General features: G+C 32.1%; 1 protein-coding gene across 1 annotated transcript; it reads right to left on the reverse strand.

Annotated features, from left to right (window-relative positions):
* Positions 1–4,060: 4,060 nt before the first annotated feature.
* LOC127732735 (synaptojanin-2-binding protein-like) lies at positions 4,061–18,916 on the reverse strand. The gene is made up of 4 exons (XM_052241933.1): positions 18,810–18,916; positions 13,584–13,720; positions 12,064–12,177; positions 4,061–8,517 (listed from the first exon to the last, which is right to left on the reverse strand). The coding sequence occupies exons 1-4, from the start codon at positions 18,853–18,855 to the stop codon at positions 8,314–8,316; spliced, it is 501 nt and encodes a 166-aa protein (XP_052097893.1). The 5' UTR covers positions 18,856–18,916; the 3' UTR covers positions 4,061–8,313.
* Positions 18,917–24,297: the final 5,381 nt, after the last annotated feature.

A 24,297-nucleotide genomic window follows, 5' to 3' on the forward strand; every position in this document is an offset into this window, starting at 1 on the left:
TTTTACATAAATTTATGAACATGATATCCAGTATCTAATAAGCACAATGCCATTACATATTGACGATTCTTTGATTTAATATGAATTTATGCAGATGAAATCATATGTTAAATAGATAGCAACCCAACAAGAAAAGAAAAACTAAAAATCATTAAAATTTTATCTGAAAAATAGTTACCCTTTCCATTTGAATTTGAAAAGTTCTCAATTTATTGCACTGAAATGACTTTAATGCTATTTTCAAATCAATCAAGGGCCTTAAATCCTGAACAGCAAGAGCGAAAATTGGCAATATCGCACTTGACCTCCATTTAGTCATCAGTAACAGCATATTAAAATTTGAAAGGCATTTATAATTGAATGGTTCATATGTTAAACACAATCAGCTTGAGACGCCCTTACTCCTGTCTATCAACCCAAATCAATATAGAATAGTATTCAATGCATCAAGAAAATTTAGCACCCTTAGGCGGGCTTCAGCTTGCCCATAAACAGTGATGTATACTAGTTCAGCAAAATGGACACCACACTAAACTCCGAAATAACCTGATTTCTGTCAGAAAATCTGGTTAAAAATTACATGAGTATTTTTGAAATTGCAGATCAGATTTGCCAAATTACCAACTCTTGATAACCTATTCATCAACATAAAAGTTCTGTTGGAAAATTTGTTAGAATGCTGTAATAACTGTTCCTGTTGGAACAACTTTTCTAATCCCTTTGTTCTGTTAGGAACAAGTACTCATGAATATATTTAACCCTGCCACAATCTTTATATTCCTTGCCAGAATCAGGAACCTGTAATTGAGCAGTTGTCATTAATTCATGTCTGTCATATTTGTTTTTTTGTAAATTGTATTGTTATAAATAAGCCACTAGTTTTCTTTTTTGAATTTTTTTTGCAGGCACTTTTATAGTTGACTTACAGTATGAGTTTTGCTCATTTTTGAAGGCCGTACAGTGACCTTTCATTGCCAACATCCACATCATTTCAACTCAAGTGGATAGTTGTCTCATTGGCAATCATTAATCATACCACTTCTCCTTATTTTTGTTCTGTAGTATTTTCTTCTTTCAGTTGAAATAGTATTTCAGAGTGTCCCTTACATTTGAAACTAATATTATGAAGTAACTTCAATTCCATGACACCATCCAACAACATTATTTGGTTTCAGATGGCTAGGTGGTCTAAAACAGTAAGGATATTTCAAGGAATAACAGAAAGTATATCTGAATTGATAGGCAAGGTTGTTAAAATATAACCAGTAAACAATACTGTCCTAGGGAATAACTGTATATACCAAATTTCATTCTACTGGTTCAACAGTTCTTGAAGTTTTCCACTGACTAATTTTGTTCATGGTAGCTAGATTTGAGATATCCTATAAATGTAACTATCAAGGCTAATAAACACTCCATCACTTTATTTGTTATAATTTTATTATCATTCATGAAAGTTGTTCCAGATAAATACATTGTAATAAAGAATAAAATGCTCCGCAGGGCGCAGCTTGATACGACCGCAGAGGTCGAACCCTGAACAGTTGGGGCAAGTATGGACACAACATTCAAGCTTGATACAGCTTTGCATTTGGATTGTGATTAAATATTTGACACAGCATAGGTTTCTGACACAGAATGAATGTGGTCTAAGAACTTAAAAATTTTAAATTGGACATTCACCTATTATGGTCCAATATCCAAAATCTTAATACATGGTTAGATTCAGCATATCAAAGAACCCCAAGAATTCAATTTTTGATGAAATCAAACAAAGTTTAATTTTGGACCCTTTTGACCTCAATGTGGACAAAGTTGATAACGGGGCCCAAAAATCAAAAATCTAAATACATGGTTAGATTTAGCATATCAAAGAACCCCATATATTCAATTTTTGTTGAAATCAAACAAAGTTTAATTTTGGACCCCGATTTGGACCAACTTGAAAACTGGGCCCATAATCAAAAATCTAAATACATGTTTAGATTCAGCATATCAAAGAACCCTAAGAATTCAATTTTTGTTAAAATCAAACTAAGTTTTATTTTGGACCCTTTGGACCTTAATGTAGACCAATTTGAAAACGGGGCCCAAAATCCAAAAACTAAATACACGGTTAGATTCAGCATATTAAAGAACCCCAAGAATTCAAGAATAAAACCCCATTGAAATTGGTCAAGAAATAAGCAATTTATACAAAGTATATTCTTTTGCACAATACTGTGCAATTAAATATTTCTTGCTATTGCGCAATACTGTACAATTGACAATTTCTTGCTATTGCGCAATATTGTGCTATTGGATATTTCTTGCTATTGCGCAATACTGTGCAAATGAAGATTTCTTGCTATTGCGCAATACTGTGCAATTGAAGATTTCTTGCTATTATGCAATACTGTGCAATTGAAAATTTCTTGCTTTTGCACAATACTTATTATATAATAATTTACACATCCTGTTTGGTGTGTATCTCCTACCATATCATTATTATTTGCTTTTAAATATAAATCAGAAATAACCAACTTAAAATGGAAAATTTTAAAAGGAAAAAAAGAAAAAAAAGGAAAAAAAAAAAAATCCCCCCCCTTTTTTGAACCCCCTTATGATTCAACACACCCAAACTCAATCCCAGCCTTCCCTTTGTGGTATGGTACCTTGCAGTACAATTTCAGAGAGATCCATACACTTGAACACAAGTTATTGTCTGGAAACTAGAAAAATGTGTTTTTTGGCCCCTTTTTGGCCCCAAATTCCTAAAAGTGTAGGGCAATTACCCCCAAACTCAAACCCAGCTTTCCCTTTGTGATATGGAACCTTGTAGTACAATTTCAGAAAGATCCATACACTTACACACAAGTTATTGTCCTGAAACTAGAAAAATGCTTGTTTTTTGCCCCTTTTTGGCCCCTAATTCCTAAACTATTGAGGCAATTACCCCCATCATCAATCCCAGCCTTCCCTTTGTGGTATGGTACCTTGCAGTACAATTTCAGAGAGATCCATACACTTGAACACAAGTTATTGTCTGGAAACTAGAAAAATGCTTATTTTTGGCCCCTTTTTGGCCCCCAATTCCTAAACGTTTCGGCAATTACCCCCAAACTTAATTCCAGCTTTCCCTTTGTGGTATGGAACCTTGTAGTACAATTTCAGAAAGATCCATACACTTACACACAAGTTATTGTCATGAAACTAGAAAAATGCTTGTTTTTTGCCCCTTTTTTGGCCCCTAATTCCTAAAATTTTGAGGCAATTACCCCCAAAATCAATCCCAGCATTCCTTTTGTGATATGGAACCTTGTGGTACAATGTCAGAGAGATCCATACACTAACACACAAGTTATGTCTGGAAGTTACAAAAATGCTTATTTTTGGCCCCTTTTTGGCCCCTAATTCCTTTACTGTTGGTACCATAACCCCCAAAATCAATCCCAACCTTCCATTTGTGGTATTGAACCTTGTGGTAAAATTTCATAGAGATCCATTCACTTAAACTAAAGTTAGAGTGCGAAAACCAATGTGTCTTCGGACGACGCCGGACGACGACGACGACGACGACGCCAACGTCATACCAATATACGACCACAAAAATTTTTTTGCGGCCGTATAAAAATTAACAATTGTTCATTGAAAAAATCATAAATGAAAAATCAAAATGAATTTTTGTCTACAGATTGTAAAAATTATCTACTTGTCTAAAAGTCAGGTCCTATTTTACATCTGTACATTCACCTTATCAATGGTCTATCTGTCACTCTATCATATCTACTAAGGGAATATACAAGTATTGTGCCTTCCTTAGCAATGGAGGAATATTGATTCCCCATATCGAAATTAAAGAAAAACACAAGTTTAAGTAGTCGACAAAATATGTATTTTCCATTGCAATGAAAATGTAAAATTAGTGACATTCAACAGATTTGGAATGAAACCTTTACCCCAAACCACCAAAACAAACTATGAAGGCAAAAAAACTTACAACTACAGGACTGATCAAAAACCTTATGAACTTTTGTGAAACTATGATTGACTTGATTCTTTGACTAATATAACAGATGTTATGGTATTGGTAAGTGCTTATCTTTATTGTACAATATATTTAAACAGAACAACCATGAGGCAAATACAGGTAAAACATAACGATATGATCCCTGGAGAACAAAATATTGCATAACAAACAAAACTGAACAGAATATAACTATTTATAATCAGTCTTTATATCTGAAATTTTCCATTAGAAACTAAGTTCACTATTGCAAACCTTTGAGTAAAAATGTATAATTAATATCGATTATAGTACAGTACTGAAAAATACTACTTCCTGACATCCCAGAATCACTACTCATTAACATATCCTGAATATACATTAAATCTTAAATACAATGCATTGCAATTAGTACTAATAAAAGAGATGTAACTAGGAAGGAACATAATGCTAAAATATTCCCCCAATTTTGAACCTTGTTGAATTTATTTGAATTTTGAATAAGCAATATCAATATTTTCAGGTGTGATATTTCGCAACTTGTGGCTAAAGCCATCCCAATAAGGCAAATTTTAATGATGGAAAGGTCTGAATTTCCAACATTTTTTAAAATCATCGCTACAACCTTGTTTTTTGAAAACTATTGGGTTAGAAGCAAAATTCATTTTCAGATGGCTATCAAAAGGAGACATTTTTCTTTCTGATGGAAATAAACCCCCAGATTTTTGTTAACATACTGGTTCTAACAGTAGAATGAACATTTACATCATCCAAATTAGCAAAGAAACGACAGGATTTTTTTTTTCACCTACATCTCTACAAAAATACAAACATTTCAGATATTAAGAACTATTATACCTTAAATGAAAATTACAATTAATCTTATTTTTACTCAATAATATACCTACAAATACATAAAACATATGGAAAGAAAACATGATGAATGTCATGGAATATTAATGAGACTTGAAGGAGAGAGACCCCCCTCAAGTTTGTGGATGTACAAATTTATCAATAAACTTTATAATGTAGGGTCCAAATTTTGTTTTACTGTCATATGAATTGATCATTGCTGAACTAGATTCACAACCTATAGTCAAAGGCTTATGGTTTTTATCAGTAGAAAAAAATGTAATTGTAATATAAGCTTATAACTGCTCATTAATTAGCTTTAAGTACTCACTGTAAAATCTGACTCAAAGGTTCTAAAATTTTAAAAGTCTCTTTTTTCATAGCCGTGATCTTTTAAAAATTTAACCTTAAGCAAAAAAGAAAACAAGCATTCTGAGAGTATTGCATGGCAATACATAGTCCCCTACTGGTTAAAAATTCATTGTATTGGAACAAAATGCTAACTTGATCTATAACTTGTCATGGTGTAAACTATATAACAAATATCAAGTTAATTTCTTCAAGCATGACGAAAAAAAGTGTTGAAAACTAATTATTTAAGTGAATTTTCTAAGTCCAAGGACCATTACTCTGCACAAATTCATCAGACCTGAACAAAATTCGAACTTGATCTGTAACTAGTCAAGATAAAACTATCTACCAATTATCAAATCAATATCTTCAAGCTTGACAAAAAAAGTGTGGAAAATTGATTATTTGAGTAATTTCCTAAGTCCAAGGACAATAACTCTGCACAAAATCATCAGATCGGAACAAAATTTGAACTTGATCTGTAACTTGTCATGATAAAACAATACACCAAATATCAAATCAATATCTTCAAGCACTAAGAAAAAAAAGTGTGGAAAACTGATTTGCCGGACTGACAGGCAGACAGACGTTTGGAGTACAAACCTAAAGTCACCTTTCGACTTCGTCCGTAGGGGAGTCATTAAATGGAAGAATCTGTTTAATACTTAAAAAATCTCTGTGTTTAATTGAAATATTTATTTTAAAGCCATTGAAAATGAAGATGCCTACTCTATTAGCAATAAAGTAATGTGGATTGACAACAAATACATAAAAAAAAATTGTATTAGCATTAGCAGATTATCAAATAGAGCATATGAAGTTCAAACAAAAAATATAATAATTCAATTTTTAAATACATATTTAACAAAAACAATGATATGTATTAGAGAAAGCTACCAATTATAGAAAAATATAAGCAAAATTGTGCTGACTTGTCTAAAATGAGTTTTTACAGTATTTTGTAAAATCTATATTGTATTTACATATTGTTATTTAGGTTGACGGTGAAGAAATAAACACGATATGCAATTGATACTAAGGATTATATGTAATTTAGATATTCATATATATATATATATATATATATAAATATAAGCACTTAAGAATGTACTTAGGTGAAATTAAAAAAAATTAGAATTTAAAATTGATACTATAAGTCAGAAGAGCATTAGTAAAGGAAAGGAACAAAATAAGCTAAAAATATTGATAGGTTTTGGAACTCCTTTTTTGGGATATTTGATTTTAAAAAAAATGGCGGGAAAAGGCTGACTCGGACTTTTACCTTATATTTAGCATAAGCATTATTTGGCTCTCAATTCGTAAGAAAAAAAATCTAGAATCTGCTTAAATTTTTGTAATGACCTATTTATGAGCTATTTAAGTCTTCTATGAAAAGAAAAGTGGGTGATATGGGGCAAAATATTTTACCCTGTATTGGAGTGAAAAAAACCAAGAAGTCCGAACATCTGACAAAAATTCATAAACCTGACCTGAGTACATCCTTAATAGATTACCATAATTATTTGAAGTTTTTATGGTAAACAAAATATCAAATACTTGTATATAAAGAACATTTATTTAAATAATTTGTTCCTTGTAATATAATTTTTTTTTTTCAATTTTCATTTTAACTTTCAAATTATTTCCCTGCTACAGGTCATTAGGTAAAACTTTTATTATTTTCCCTCATGAAATGTCATATTCAGTAAAAAGATATATCTTGAGGTAAACTTAAATTCAAGATGAAGAACTGTAAAATGATTTTCTGCCAAAAAAAGGATCTAACATTAGTTTTGATCCTAGGAGTCCATTCTCATTCTGTCTTCTATGTGTTCTTTTTCCATTTTATGACCACTTCACATTAATTAGACATACATAATTGTTACAAGATACATGCATGTTAAGGTTTTAATTATTAAAAACCCCAAATAGTGCTCATCCCTATGTACTCTATATTTATCTGAATGAAAATTGATATATAGAAAATCCTTTACTGTAAATATGGAAAATGTTTTGCCAATTTCGCAATTTAGATAGAATCTTGAAACTATCCCCTAGTGTAAAATTGATCTTTAAGAAATATTGAATATATCAGAATACGAGACAAGAAAAAAATGAACTGGTTTGAACTTTGAAATCAGGAAATTTAAACTGCCATGAAAAACCACTTTACAGTGTAAGTATAACTCCACAATAAAATATACACATATATCTATTTATTTCAAGTAATATGAAAAAAGTTAAGTTTTCTGAACAGCATGTTTTATAAGTAAATATTACTTTATTTATGTGTCTTGAATGGCATTTAAAGTATGGTATGCAGTTACCCCTTTCTTTACTACATTTTAATTAAAGTAATGACCTCTTAAAAAAATGCCTTAAATAAGCAAATCTGTATTGCAAAATCACAAAAAAATAAAAATAAAAGTCTTAAGACTTATTCAATCTGTATAAAAAATAATTGCTTTGAGCATAAAACAGACAGATCACAGTAATCAATGCATTCAATAACCTATATACAAATTAACTTTTTTCATTTGCAAACATGCATATGCTTCAATATTCTGCAAAAACTCTTACTGATAATGTGAAACTTAAGTCTAAATACATACATGTAAATGATATTAAAGAAGAATAGAGAAAACCTCTATGAACGATCTAACCTTTTTACATGATAATATTTGTACATACTATTCATTTCTTTTAAATAAAATTCAAAATACAAACTTATAAATATGCTATTGCTGTGTGGCAGTGGATACTCATGGATGGTAGTATAATCAGATATTCAAAAATAAAATGCTTGCAAAAATATCTAAATAAGAAGAACAAGAAATGAATTTGATCTTATGATTTGAATTTGTATATTAATGAGATCTTTTTTTTCTTGCTTTCTCTCTTTTTCATCAGAAAACTCAAAACACAATGCACTAAATACAATTTTACACCATCTACAGTATAAGTGTAGTTATAACTCAACTATTCACTGATTATTCATCAGGTAAACTGCATTCTTTGTAAAGACGTCAGTTCCATCCGAACTAACTTCATTAAACTTTTGAAATATTACTCTGCATTAACAACCATTAAGTTAGATACTGTTGAATTAAACAATCAAAAGTCTATTAAGATGACCAAGATGCTGGTAGTTTAATATTCCACAAATCAGGCAGTTTATTATATTTCTTGGCAAAGAACAAACTACCGGCTATTACAACCACAGAAACACCTAGAGCTGTCCATATCAGAGATGAACTACTGTTTTCAGTTACATCCTTTTCTTTTTGGTTTATTATTTTATCTAGACGTTCGAATTCCCTTAATTTATTCTGAAATACAAGAAAATTTTATTATTCAAAATTCTTATTCCATAAAAAAAAATTATAACAATTTTCATTTCTATTTCAAAGAGTTAAAAATATACTTATAAAAAAACCTAAAATCTCATAAACAGGACAGGGATGACATCTTGCACACTGAGCAAAATGAAACTAAAATGTACATCATATTCAAAAGCAGGGTGTATAATAGAAAATAATAAAAATATTATTTTATCATATAAATAAAAAGAGTATGTATAAAATATGGAGATGTGGTATGATTGCATATGCACATGATGAAACAACTATCCAACAGAGTCCAAAAGAAGCAGATTTACGCAACTAGATTTCACCATATGGCCTTCAACAATGAAAAAAAAACCATATAGTCAGCTATAACAGGCCCTGAACATGATAAATTTGTGAAACAATTCAAACAAGAAAACCAATGACCTAATTTATGACAAAACAATATACAAAAAAATCAAATATGACAGACGGCAACCAACAATAACCACTAAATCAATGATCCATGAAAATGAAGTCCCAGTCAGATGACAGACAGACATGTATACCTTACAATCATTCCATACACACCAAATATAGTGGTCCTATCGTTATAGTACCTGAGAAACAACTCCAACCACAAAATCTTAACATTGACCAATGAACCATGAAAATGAGGTCAAGGTAATGTGAACCTTGCCAGACAGAAATGTACACCTTACAATCATTCCATACACCAAATATAGTTGACCTAATGCTTATAGTAACTAATAAACTAACATAACCTATCATTGACCAATGAACCATGAAAATGAGGTCAAAGTCATATGAAACCTGTCAGACAAACATGTATACCTAACAATTATTTCATACACCAAATATAGTTGATCTTTTGCTTATAGTATGTGAGAAATAGACACAACCAAACAAACAAAACATTGTCTAATGAACCATGAAAATGAGGTCAAGGTTAGATGAAACCTGCCAGTCAGATATGTACACCATACAATCATATCATACATTAAATATAGTGGCCCTATTGCTTATAGTATCAGAGAAATAGACCAAACCACAAAAATTAAACATTGTCCAATGAACCCTGACATTGAGATCAAGGTCAGATGAAACCTGCCAGTCGGACATGTACACCTTACAATCATTCCATACACCAAATATAGTTGAACTACTGCTTATAGTATCTGACATAAGGACTTGACCACGTAACTTTCACCTTGATCACTGATCCATGGAATGAGGTCGAGGTCAGGTGAATCCTACCAGATGGACATGTAGACCTTGCAAGGAACCCATATACCAAATATAGGTATCCTCTTACCGGGTACCTACAATAAGTGAGTGTTTCACTTTTCTAAAAAACTGATTTTTTTTTCAAGCAGTCACTGAACCATGAAAATGAAGTCAAAGACAATGGACATATGACATATGACAGACAGAAACTTCGTAACGTAAGGTATCTGCATACAAGGTATGAAGCATCCAGGTCTTCAAGCTTCTGAAATATAAAGCTTTTATATAGTTTACGCCATAGCCGCTGATTGTAATACCTATGTCTCGCATTCATTGACATTTTTTTTTTTAATTTCGCCAACTACATTCCCCAATCTGTAAAACATCAACAGAAACACTGTTGTTCTCAGCCCAAGGCCACACCAATTTGATTAATAGTTCTTCCGACAAAAGCTCAAAAAAATATGGGGCGATTGAGCGAAATTTTTTTGTTTTTATATATTTCTTGAAAATGAGTTTTTTTTAGGCGAGTGCTCTACAAGTGAAGCGAACGGTATAATTTTTTTTTTTAAATTGTGTGATTTATAAGTTGTACAATTTATGTACATGTTATAACTGGGTTATTTCATAGAAATACGAGGAGCAACAGATACTCTTATGCATATAATTTGATATATTGGTGCCCGTACCATATCAGATTTTCGATCACTTTCTTGTCTCACAGTGGTTAAGTTAATTTTGTTTAATTTCTTTAAGTAAGCTTTGTCTGTGGGAATTTTCATTTAAATCCATATATATATATTAAGGAAGCAGATGCAGTTTTACAAGAGGATGTATGTTAGTTAGGTAAAAGAGAGGCAAAAGATACCAAAGGGACATTCAAACTCATAAGTCGAAAATAAACTGACAAGTCCATGGCTAAAAAAGAAAAAGACCAACAGACAAACAACAGTACACAAAACACAACATAGAAAACTAAAAACTGGGCAACACGAACCCCACCAAAAACTGGGGGTGATCTCAGGTACTCCGTAAGGGTAAATGACACATGTTGAATAAAATAAAATTATGTGTATGTATCCAAAAAAATGCCCCTGAAAGATATTTGATAGTTGTTTTCATTGTATGGTAATGATTGTTTATTGTTGTAGTTCAGTGTTTCTGTGATTCCGTTGTCTTCTTCTAATAGTGGATGTGTTTCCTTCGGTTTTAGTTTGTTACCCAGATTTATTTTTGCTTAATCGAATTATGACTATTGAACAGCAGTATAACTATTTATGCCTATTTAGGATCAAAATAATGAGTGAGGTGAATACTTCTTGCTTTGTACTAAAACAACATCCTGAGTAAGACAGTTATATTGCTATACATGAAGATCCAAATGTATTAAAATATTCCCTTAAAATACATATTACCCCATTCACATGCATTTTTTTTACATTTGTACAGAGTGAAATACTCTTTCCTTTTGCTCCTAAAAGCTGTAATGCATTTTAAACTCTTTAGCTTGACTAGAAGTGGTTGAACCAATTACACACCCCTAATTATTATGAGCATGCCAATCACTTTGGTCTCGTTGAAACTCTTTAAATTCCCTCCAATAAAAGAAGAGTTCTGCTTGCATGTCATTAGACTAGCAAGGGGATATGGGGTTTCATCAACATCAAATACTTCTGTGATTTTTTCAAAAGTTCATGGGAATTTACAATTCATTTCATCCAAAAGATAGATAGGTCTATGCCTGTTGAAACAAGGATCGGGGGTGACGATGGTTCTAACAAATATTGATGTGTTTGTTGTCATCTAACGAAAGATTTTCAATTTTTGCATCCTAGAACAGGTCTTTAAAAGTAAAACGAGAAGCATTTCAGATAACTGTGTGTTCAATAACTACTTGCCCACGGCAATGAACTGACACAACTCATGTTAACTGCATGTTGGCATCCAGATTTTTGACCTTTTATTTACAAATAAATTTATGACATGTGCGTTTAAAACGATAAGAGCATTATATGTGACAGAAAAGCGTCTGTGAAATAAAAATTCAAGGAGAAACTAATTTTGGAGCGGCATGCGAACCAAAAATTTGCGGAAGTGGTCATTTTTTTTTTTATTGAAAAGTCAATTTCTCCAAAACAGGAGCGGGAAAATCCAAAGAACTTTTAATCAAATTGGTGTGGCCCAAAGAATTAATTTTATTTGCAAAACAAAAAGATATGAAACCTTCTGCAGTAGGCAATATCATAAGTTTCACATGTGCTTTACATTGTCCAAAATGGGACCAAATTAAACCATATCTACCTTGTAAAATGCCTCAGCATTGTGTTGTACCAGCATTTTGACTTTTGCCCCTGCCTTCAGGAATACCTGCACAGCCTCATTATGACTAACATTTCTTAAATCCTCCCCATTTACCTAAAAATTTAAACAAAACAAATTCACAACAGATCTGATTTTTTTTTACTATTCAATACATACATTCTGAAAAGAAAAAAGAAAGTAAAGGCTAAGTCTTTTGCAAATCCATTTTATACATAACAAGTTAGACTAGAGGCTAACCTGGGCCTGTATTGATAACTTGGATCTAAGCCTTAAACTGATGAAAAATCTCTGTAGCTTTACATTTTGTGAGGCAATGCAACGTTTGCTCTTATTATAACAGTTCAGTAAAAGGGAATTTACCAAAATACCAATTACCTAAGTCATTATCATGATTATGAGGCTTTTTTAAAATGTTTTAAGCAATAGTTCTTAACAACACAAATTTTGAGTGTGATTTTTTTCTGTCTTTAATGGTTTTGAAGATGTTAGAAGATACTTGCATTTTACTCCTATGTTCTATTTTAGCCATGTTCATGATGTTGGCTGATTTGTAGAACAAAAACAACAAGTGTATTCTAGATACCCAAAGGATCATTTAGCTCAAGTATAAAGTAGTAATTGGTCAAGTGGTTTTAGAGAAGATTTTTTAAATAGTTTATGACAATGACAGATTCCAAGTGAATGCAATATCTCACATGGCCCATAGGACCACAAGATCTAATAACTATACTTGTTATGAAAAAGCATTTTATTCAGTATTGGTAAATCTTTGATCCCTTTTATAGCACACTTCAGTCACTTTTTCAACTCCATAAATATTCAAAGGATGTATTCTTAGATAATTCTTCTGAAAGTGTAAGACAAATCACTTCTTTTACTTGAAAAGCAATATGTGAAAGTTTTACCACTGTGTATTTTTGAGATATGGACAAGTAAGGTCAATGCAAAACTTATACATTATTCTATGTGCAATTTTTTGCCTCACAAATTAGTTCTTTTAATAAAATGAGTACTGTTTATCTATAGGTATCAAAGAGCACCACTTGTCAACCATTGAGACTGTCTTGTAAGGTGTGAGCTTTTAAGTTTATTGTAAAAGACCTTTGAGTAACTGTCCAGATGAAGAACAGCAATAAAACACTGTTCCATTGAAAATACTGGTTTATCTCCTGGATTTTTTTAAAGATTTCATCTTAGGTGCATCCATATCCTTTGCTTTCCTCATATAAAGAGTTGACCAAGTGTGAAATTAGATCATGTTTCAGATCTGAATAATAATTATAATTATAAAACATATTCACATTTGTAAACTTAAAGAACATACAATGTTGTCTCATCCATGTTTCTTCAAAACTAAATTTTATACACAGAGACGGCTGTGTATTGGACTAGCAACTCTATATGTCTTTATTTGTATACAGTTGCCACAATGCAGAAAAAAAACCCTTCATTTTTAATTAGCATAGTTCAATTCCACTGGAAAATTTCATACAACTAACCTCTAATATTTTATCTCCTTCTTTTAATCTTCCATCTTCATATGCTGTACCAATATCCCTGATCTTTGTCACAAATATTCCATGGTCATTCTTCAAATGAGGTACATCAATTCCACCTCTAATATTGAACCCAAGTCCTAAAATATGTACAAAATGTATGCCGGAACTGACTGTAATTTAAACACAAATAAGTTTCTCAACCTCTTTGTAATCAGATTAAAACCTGATTTACAATAGTAAAACCCTTCTTGGTTGATCCATTGCAAGAAATGGGACAGAATCATATGATCCAAAATGGAGCATAAATGGTAGAAGGGTGGATTTGGGTCATACTAGTATCACACTGAACATGCTGAAAGACCTAGCTTTCAACAACACGCATTTAGGAATTCTAGTCACTTTGGCACCTAGTTAAATCATCACCAGGTCAAACCAGCATCCGATCTAATCAATTTGGTTTTTAATCAAATTGGCACATGGTAAAATCAGCACCTGCAAGTAAATTATTCTGTTTTTTCCAAATATCTAAACTATTTCCACTCGAGGTCCACTTAGGATAATGCATATATATATACAAAATAATGGGGTGCTTAAATATAGAGAAAATAGAAAAATATTTTGGGGGTCGAAGGGTTTGAAACACTATATGCATCTTATCATGGTATAACTACTGTGTTACACTTTACATAGCTGTCGTCTGACAGTGTGATAGTGATGCAAGTAACTCAAAGTTTGGTCTTTAATACCTTCTCATTTTCACAAGATTAAACCACAGGGACTGGGTAAGTGGATATACACACTTATAATTAAAGTTGTTTTTTATATGTCCTTTATATTTGTATTACATAATTGCCAATGGCATCAAGATTTGTATGTTTACTAGCAAAGTGCAGCCAGTATACTATCCATGTCTGTATATTGAACAATCCTAAATACTCAGACATGGATATTATACTGCACATTGCTAGTAGACATACAAATGTTGGTGCCAACATTATTCATTTATACAAGAAGACAGGAGATGCCAATAAAAAAGAATTAAATTACAATTAATAAATTTGTTTATATCTGCTCACTAAGCATGCTAAGTCTCTGTGGATAAAACAACAATGGATTAAGAGACTTGAAACTTTAAAGTCCTTTTTTTATCTCCCAAAATTAACCTGTGAATGGTTGTTTTGGGGGCATGTCTGTGTTCAAACATGTATACTTAAGTATAGCGTATTGATTTTGATTGAAACAATAATGACATTGTAGATGCATGGTTGATAAAGGTAATTTTCAAATCAATCAACTTAAGAGGATGTTTTTATTCTATTGTCCAACTATGGAGAATTTTACTTTGTGAGGCAGATTATTCTAATATTTTAATTTTAGATGGTTCACTGATTTTTAAAATCTTAATTATGACATACTGGAAAGAAAGAGGAATGTTCAAAGGATGTTTTTATTGAATTTGATTTCATGTCTACCAGAAACTGTTTTCAAGATGAAAAATTTAAGACATTTATCTTATTTTTTGTTAAAATGAGGGTAAATATTTCATTGCAAAAATACATTTCCTGTACAAGAATATACAATACCTTCACTGATAAATGTAACCTAAATTATGGATTAATTGCAGATACTTGTTGCAGAGATTTTGCAAGAAAAATAGACCTGACTTGGATTTTTTACTCATGAATACAGATTTTCTTTTTGGTCTTTTCTTAAAAAAAAATACATTGTATTAATCCTTAAACAACTATCTTTCAGACAAAATTTACAGATATTTTATTCAATGCAGTGTAAATCATTAAAAGTTGTATAAAGGATTAAAACTATCATCCGTCTATAATTTTATCAAAGAAATGCACATTTAATATTAATGTTAACCATGTGCATGATGTGTACAAATGTATCAATCATACATGAAGACAGAGGTCACCTAATAATACTGACCTATATGGAATAAATTACATTTGATACTAATGAGATCAAAGTTTGTGTATTGAGTGGTCTGCCATGGTTAAAGAAAGAATTGGAACAACATGAACAAGTTCCAATCTTTCGAAAAAATGGCTGGATCCGCCCCTGCTATTACCAGCAAATTTGTATCCGAGAAGCATACAATTCCTCACAAATCTACATATCTATACACAAAGTACAAAAAATATATGATGATAAATAAAACCATAGATATAATAGCCATAGATAAAGTACTGAACCCACATCAAAAGCAGATGATATTTGCCGAAATTTTATCACCCTCTTATTAAATACATGTCACACTTGGTGTTAATTAGCCTTTATTGGCAATTGCCGGTGATAAAAATCTAATAAATTGTGAACCAGGAGAGTAATATGTCATTCTTCGGTAGTAATTGTAATCTTCCGGTACATCATTTACATGCATGGTAGTTCCTGAAAGTTGAAATTTATTATAAAGCAATGCGAGAAAGAAAAAAGAAGGAGATACATACGTACAAATGACAATTAACACCTTATCTCTTTGTATTTATACAAGACTACTCGATATGAGTGTAAAACTATTTTGTTAAAAATAGGTTATTTGATACAATTTTATTTTGTATAAACCTTTCATTATACAAGGTGTAATTCCTTGGCATTTTGTTTGGAATGTTTATATACGGGCTTAAAATGCAAGTAAAGATGACCGATGTTTACATGGTTCTTATTAGTCCTGAATATGCATCAAATGTTTGCCACTGAACATTGGGAATCAACGATCCTGTAATCAATCACTGTAATCGAAAATACACACAACTTGGTTGATACCAAACCAAAGAAGTGATATAAATAAAGTATACAAAAAGTACGTTGACAACTGAACGGGCAGACTTACAGAGGAATATATATATAGCTTATTTATGGTACGAATAATACCTCTAGCACAATTGTAAGAAGGAAGGGAAAATAAACCATGAATGACACAGGACAAAACTCCTATATTTTAATTTTCTCATAGCCATTATAACGCTTAATATATATATTGTTTACTTCAAAAATGAAATCGACAATCAGAATATACCACCAGCTACTTAATTGCAAAACAAGCACGAAAAATGGTAAGCGGAATAATATATAGAAGAAAAAAATTCAGAGACATGTGCCTGTACTATTTCCCAATTATTTAATGTATTTCAGTATGTCCACCACATACGTTTTCTTCACCAACGTTTAAAAGATTGAGATACGCGATGTTAAGATTTGAATAAGAGGAACTACATGGCAAAATATACAAGAAGATATATTAAAAGATGTTGTTGATAAATGTTTTACTGATATATTAAAAACAACATTATATATACACAAATGAAATATTTGCAAATTATTTTTTTTTATGTCAAGTCGAGTTTCTGTTTTATACCCTCTTCCACTGTAAATTTAAGCTGAAACTCGGTAAGAATAAATTTTTGCTGTGACATGACAATAATATCACTAATTTGAGATTTAAACAAATAACATTCAGTAAAATCAAGTGACATGGAAATTTCTCTAATGTAAGTATATTTAAGCAATTAGTCCAAGCTTTTATAATGTAAAAATCTTTTTTTTTCTAAAAAAAATTATAATTTCTTCCTTATGGCATAAAATAGGATTTCACTATTTTGAATCTCGATAAAAACTTTTTTCTTTAAACAGTCATGGGACTTATTGAAATAAGTGATTTTTAAATCACTTATTTAAGTAGCAAATTCTAAGTTTTGTCACAAATTGTGATTTTGTAGTTTTACCAAAATTTTTAACACATAGGTTTAGATAATATCTTTTCATTAGTAAAATTGAAAAAAATGGACTGTTTGCTTCTTTTAAGCAGCAAGGTTTATGCCTTTGATACAATCATTTAGCTGCAAATTCTATTTAAGTTGAAAAAATGCTACAAACATGGCTTTACATAATGTACTGATACTTTCTTAACAGATTTTTCCCAGCAGTGGGAGTATTTTTCCTGTAAAATTCAAGGTTTCATCTTATAGATTATGTAATAAAATTCTACTGTTCGCCATCAAAATTTCACTGTTCGGGGGTGTTGAAATTAGTGGGGGTTATTAAAATAATGATACTTAAAGAAGTGATTTTTTGGAAGGAAATTGAGGTATGATACTTAAACAAGTGATTTTTATGTCATTATCCTAGATTTAGTACAAGGTCATCACCTGACATGACCCAGTCATCCTATCAACACAGATGTTGGTTCTGATAATTTTAGCAACATAATAAGTCCCTGGATCATTAGTATTCTATATTTAAAGCTACAATAAAATTAAATCACTTAGTCTAGTGATTAATTTGTACTACTTATATAGGTGATTATTAAAGAAAGACAACTCTTACTTCCAACCTTTATGGACATAATGTTACTTGAATCAGTGATTTAAAAAAATCACTCATTTAAGTAAGTCCCCTGACTGTTAAATCGCCATAGAAAAATTCGACTCGGTTCGACCTTTTAACCACGAATACCATCAGTAAACGATACGTCTTCTCTTGTCAATCATACAGGTCTTATTTCCCGAGTGCAACCGATGCAAGTGCTATGACAATTTAATCTTATATACCTGTTAAGTACATGTACCATGATTTCTCTATTTTATTATTTCGACAACAGCATAACCTTTTCATTTGTTGACCGATTTTCTCCAAATAAATTACAATCCAAACAACTTTTACAATTAGACGCTTCTTATTGCTTCCGCCTCCTGACATATTTTTACTTGAGACAGGTAACGCACATTAATTATTGGCTGATAAGACAAGTCCCCGATAATTTAAATATAATTATGATAAGTAATTAGTCTATTGGGAGGATGTCGGCAAATATCATCTACATCACAGGCCACTACGCGCAGTGCCATGCTTTTGATATTTCAAAGGAAACTACATGGGGCTTAGTGGGTCATATTCTGAGTACTTTATCTATAGCTATTATATCTATGATAAAACAAACATGCACCAAATTTTTATAACATTTGGGAGTTCATCACTACATCAGTTATCCCCTGTCTCATTTTCATATTAACCCTGTTTGGTCAGTCCATAGGGTTATATATATATATAACTGCATAGGTACGTTGCAGTATCCATAGACTTTGATGTATACCTATAGTGGATCAGTAATCCAGTGGATCAACTGCTTTCAGTTTTAAAATATTATTATTTTTCATGTATACAATTAGTTAAATACCATGATGATTATTAAATTAAAACAAAATCATAATTTACCATTTGGACCACGAGGTAATTCGATTTTTTCTTCTATCAAGTCCATTCATTCAAAACTTGAAATGCAAAGTGACTTGAACCACCTTGGAACTCTTTTGTGTACAGAGGTAAGTTAGATACATAGTAAGACTATGAACCGAAAAAGAACGTACCTTATCCATTTCGATTTCTTAAAAATTACATTCATGGCGTTTTAATCTTGTAAAATATACATATTTATTTTGGACGATACCAATAAAATATATGTCTCTGATAATACCAACATTATGATGGTCTTATACGTCTCTAATATTGATAACTGAAATAATGAATACAGTAGTCTTACAAGTATTAGCATTTCAAAAAGCTTTTCTGACTTTAGAGCTATTTTCCTACTGCTTGTAGTTTAAAGGTTTGGTTGGCTTGCTTGCTTTATTTGTATAAATGTTTACTCAAGCATTGTAACTAAGATTGATATCTGCAATCAATAGATAGACAGGGCTTCAGCTTGTATACATTATACTCTGCATTATACTAAACATCCAATAAAATTTAAGTATAGATCAGTATAATGCATTGTTCACACATGCATGCAATAATTGTACCTTATAGGTATGTTTATATATGCTCTCTATAACTATGTAATTGTAGTTTTATGAGAAATCAAGTATTCGTATTCGTACAAGCTGAAGCCCTGCCTATCTATTGATTAAAGATGCCAATCTTAATTGCAATGCTTGAGCAAACATTTATACAAACAAAAATATCGAACTCCAAGGAAAATTCAAATCGGAAAGTCCTTTACTATGATCAAATGGCAAAACCAAACGCTCAAACACTTCAAACGAATTGAAAACAACTGTCATATTCCTGACTTGGTACTCCTTATGTAGAAAATGGTGGATTAAACCTGGTTTTATAGCTAGCTAAACCTCTCACTTGTATGACAGTCGCATAAAATTCCATTATATTGACACCAATGTGTGAACAAAACAAACAGACATAATGGGTAAAAATGTCAACAAAGAGGGACGAAAGATACCAGAGGGACAGTCAAACTAATAGATCGAAAACAAACTGACAACGCCATGGCCAAAAATAAAAAGACAAACAGACAAATAATAGTACAGATGACACAACATAGAAAACTAAAGAATAAGCAACACGAACCCCATCAAAAACTGGGGGTGATCTCAGGTGCTCCGGAAGGGTAAGCAGATCCTGCTCCACATGTGCCACCCGTCGTGTTGCTTATGTTATAACAAATCCGGTAAATAGTCTGATTCGGTAAGTCACATTCGTGAAAAGGGAAGGGTATTGTAGTTACGACATAAGGAACACATCCGATATCATCTGTGAAACGGTTATTCCATAACGGTCAACCAACTCGTGATGGCGTCCGTAAAATTTACGAAGGGATGATTTCAACTTCACCATTTGGAACTCTTGGTTTAATAGCTTCCTTGTGAGCAGCAATCCTCTATCAAGGAAATCATGTTAGGAAACACAAGCCCGGGAATATCGTATCAATTGGGAGATATATACTCCGTATGCAGGCGCTGCTGGAATGTTGCTACATAGAAATGGAAAGTTCACAACCTGGGCCCTCTCTAAATCCGCCTCTGATGTATTATTTGTGAAGTTGATGCGGAATATTTATCAACAAGGTCTTGGTATCGTCCGATGAACTTTTTTTTAGAAAAAGGACGAGACGTTATTTGACATAACCCTGGTTCGTCAACTTTCTGCTCAGACACTGGTGACGTTTTATAAAGTCTGGGTAGCAGCTGCAAGCTTTTGAATATCGAATGAGTTGGGAAATGTATTTTCCATATGCAGGTGAAGTTGGTATATTGCACCTAAGGTGCCGGGGGGGGGGGGGGGGGGGGGGGGGGGGGGGGGGGGGAATTAATAATTTCAAAATTAAAATCGTCTCGTTTGTCATAGATTCTGGTACTGAGATGACCGCTCATGTCAAATTCGAGGTATAAGTCTAAAAATGAAGCGGAGGGAGCCGTGTCTGTTGCTTCTTTAATTTCTAGTTCTGAAGGATATATTAATGAAACCCAATCAGAAAAGTTTGGATTGTTAATGGAAAGAACATCATCAATATATCTAACAGCTAGTAAAAAATGCGAAGAACGTAGGGTAAGAAAAGTTTTTACTAGTGCAATTGATAAAATTGACTGGTGTAATATTTATTGCCTGATTTAAAGATGGAGTCAGATATTCGGACTCCTTGGTTTTTTTCCTACGATACAGACTAAAATATTTTGCCCCATATCACCCACTTTTCTTTTCATAGAAGACTCCATTGCTCATAAAAGGTCATTACCAAAATTTAAGCAGATTCTAGATTTCTTTTCTTACGATTTGAGACCCAAATAATGCCCATGCTAAATTTAAGGTGAAAGTCAGAGTCAGCCTTTTCCCGCCATTTTTTAAAATCAAATATCTCGAAAAGGAGCCCATAACCTATCAATATTTTTAGTTTATTTTGTTCCTTAACTAATGCTCTTCTGCTTTATAGTATCAATTATATTATATATCAGTTTCACAGATGATAGCGGACATGTTCCAATTGTTGTAACTACAATCCCGTCCTACTTTCCCCAAATGTGACCTACCGAATTAGATTTATTACCGGGTATGTACTAACATGAGCAACACGACGGGTGCCACATGTGGAGCAGGATCTGCTTACCCTTCCGGAGCACCTGAGATCACCCCTAGTTTTTAGAGGGGTTCGTGTTGCTCAGTCTTTAGTTTTTTATGTTGTGTTCTGTTGTCTGTGTGTTTGTCTTTTTTCTTTTTTAGCCATGGTGTTGTCAGTTTATTTTTTGACTTATGAATCTGAATGTCTTTTTTGGTATCTTTAGCCTCTCTTTTAAATTCCAGAATTTTTTAATTTTACCTAACTATATATACATCCTCAAGCAAAGCATTCGACACTGTTAATCATAATGTTTTAATTTATAAATTAAATCAATTGGAATTTGTCAAAATAGTTATCAATGGTTTAAATCTTATCCATATTAAAAGTGAAATTACAAAAATACCGAACTCCAAGGAAACGGAAAGTCCCTTATCAAGTGGCAAAATCAACAGCTCAAACACATCAAATGAATGGAAAACAACTGTCATAATCCTGACTTGGTACAGGCATACTAGATAACATTGTGTCGAATGGAATGATATTTGATCTAAGCCACGACAGCCACGAGCTATTACAATTGGTGTTCTTCAAGGTTCAATACTCGGACCATTGTTTTTTTTCATTTTATTTGTAAATGACTATTATAAATGTTTAATACACTCTGATGGTACTATTTATGCAGATTAGACATCACAAGATGTGTCTGATTAATCGATTGATGTCATTGAAAGTAAACTGAAAAAAAGATTTACTTAATTCCCTACAACTGATGGAATGTAATACACTGAATATGAATTTAAAGAAGACTCAATGTATGTTAATTGACACGAAACAAAAACTGTCGAAATGTATAAATATTTGTATTGAAATAGGTAGGTGATGTTGCACTTAAAATTGTTAATGAAACTAAACATCTTGGTGTGTATATTGATCTGTTATTTGACATATGGTCATACCATATTGCTATTTTAACAAGGAAGATTTCAAAGTAATTTGGTGTATTGAAAAAGAGAGGCGAATGATACCAAAGGGATATTCAAAGTCATAAATGGAAAATAAAATGACCATTTCATGTTTAAAAATGAAAACCAATCAAAAGACAAACAGTATATAAAAGACAACATAGAAAATCAAGGACTGAGCAAAACCTGGGATGATCTCAGATGCTCCGGAAGGGTAAACAAGACCCTGCTCCACATGTGGCACACGTCTTGTTGCATATATGTAAATACACATCTGGTAATAAGTCTAACTAGGTAGGTCACATCGAAGAAAAATGAACGGGATTATGATTTCAGCAATTGGAACATATCCGTCGTCATCTGTGAAACATTCCATAACGGTCAACCAACTCATGATGGTGTCCGTCACATTTTCAAAGGGATGATTTAAAACTTCACCATTTGGAACTCTTGGATTAATAGCTTCCTTGTAAGCAGCAACCTTCTATCAAGGAAGTCATGATAGGAAATGCAAGCTATGGAATATGGTATTTATTTTTGATGTTTTTGTTATGGTTTCTGTTGAATAATGTGTTATGTCTTATCGTTTGTAGTCCAAATAATTATAAAATTGCCTTTCCATACCATCATTGGCATGTAAATTGTTTGGACGAATATTGTAAAAATAATTGTATAATGTTCGAGATTGCATGTTAGTTACGTAGACGCGTCACTGTTTTTGATATCCTATGGTGTTTTTCTTTGATGGAATATGTTAGTTGTTGTTCTGTGGTGTGCATGTTGTGTCAACTATTATATTATTTGTTTATGCGTTTCTCCGTTATGAATGTTGTTGCGTGTGTTTGTGCTGTATTTCTGTCACGTAGTGTTTTCGCTATATTTTTTTAACATTGTCATAAAGCGGGAGGTTTGGCATGCCATGAAACCAGGTTCAACCCACCATTTTTTCTTAAAATGTCCTGTACCAAGTCAGGAATATGGCAGTTGTTATCAAATAGTTCGTTTCTATGTGTGTTGTCGTTTGTTTTTGTTGCACTTCGGTGTTCCTGTTGTTCATTTGTTTTCCTCTTATAGTTGATGTGTTTCCCTCGGTTTTGGTTTGTAACCCGGATTTGTTTTCTCTAAATCGATTTATGACTTTTGAACACCGGTATAATACTGTTGCCTTTATTTATGTACCAAATGGGAGATTTTTACTCTATATGCAGGCGATGCTGAATGTTGCTACATAGAAATGGAAAGTTCTCAACTGAGAAGATGTTGAAATTAAAAGGATAATATTTTAACATGTTTACTATCCAGACATTCAAAGTCAATAAGCCATGATATGAGAATTGCATAAATCTGCATACCAAATACCACAATCTAATTAAAATACAGAACTCTGATTTCGTTATACTTCATATGAAGTATTACGAAATCAGAGTTCTATATCTAAACCAGATTGCAAATACCACCTTTGATCATGAGGCGCAGCCAGTATAATTTCTATGTTAATGAGACTTGCAAATGCTTATACAACTGCATACCAAATATGTATACAACTGACTTAACATTAGTGGTTCATCTTATACTGATCTAATCACAAACTTAAACATTCAAGTCCATAGACCATGTCTGAGGGGACAGGACCAAATACTCTCCGTTGAAATGAGATGTGCCAATGCTAAGCCATCTGCATATATCATTGACCGAACCACTATCGATTCCCCATAAACTGACCTGAACTAAGCAAATGTTTCAAAGTCAATAGACCATGACTGAGGAGGCGGTGCAAAATAATCTTCATGGAAATGAATTGTGACAATGCTCATACAACTGCATACTAAATATCATTGACCAAACATTTGTGGTTCCCCATAAAACACCCCTTATCACAAACTAATATATG

Source organism: Mytilus californianus, unplaced genomic scaffold (genome assembly GCF_021869535.1).
Source record: "Mytilus californianus isolate M0D057914Y unplaced genomic scaffold, xbMytCali1.0.p SCAF_26, whole genome shotgun sequence".
Taxonomy (NCBI): Eukaryota; Metazoa; Mollusca; class Bivalvia; order Mytilida; family Mytilidae; genus Mytilus; species Mytilus californianus.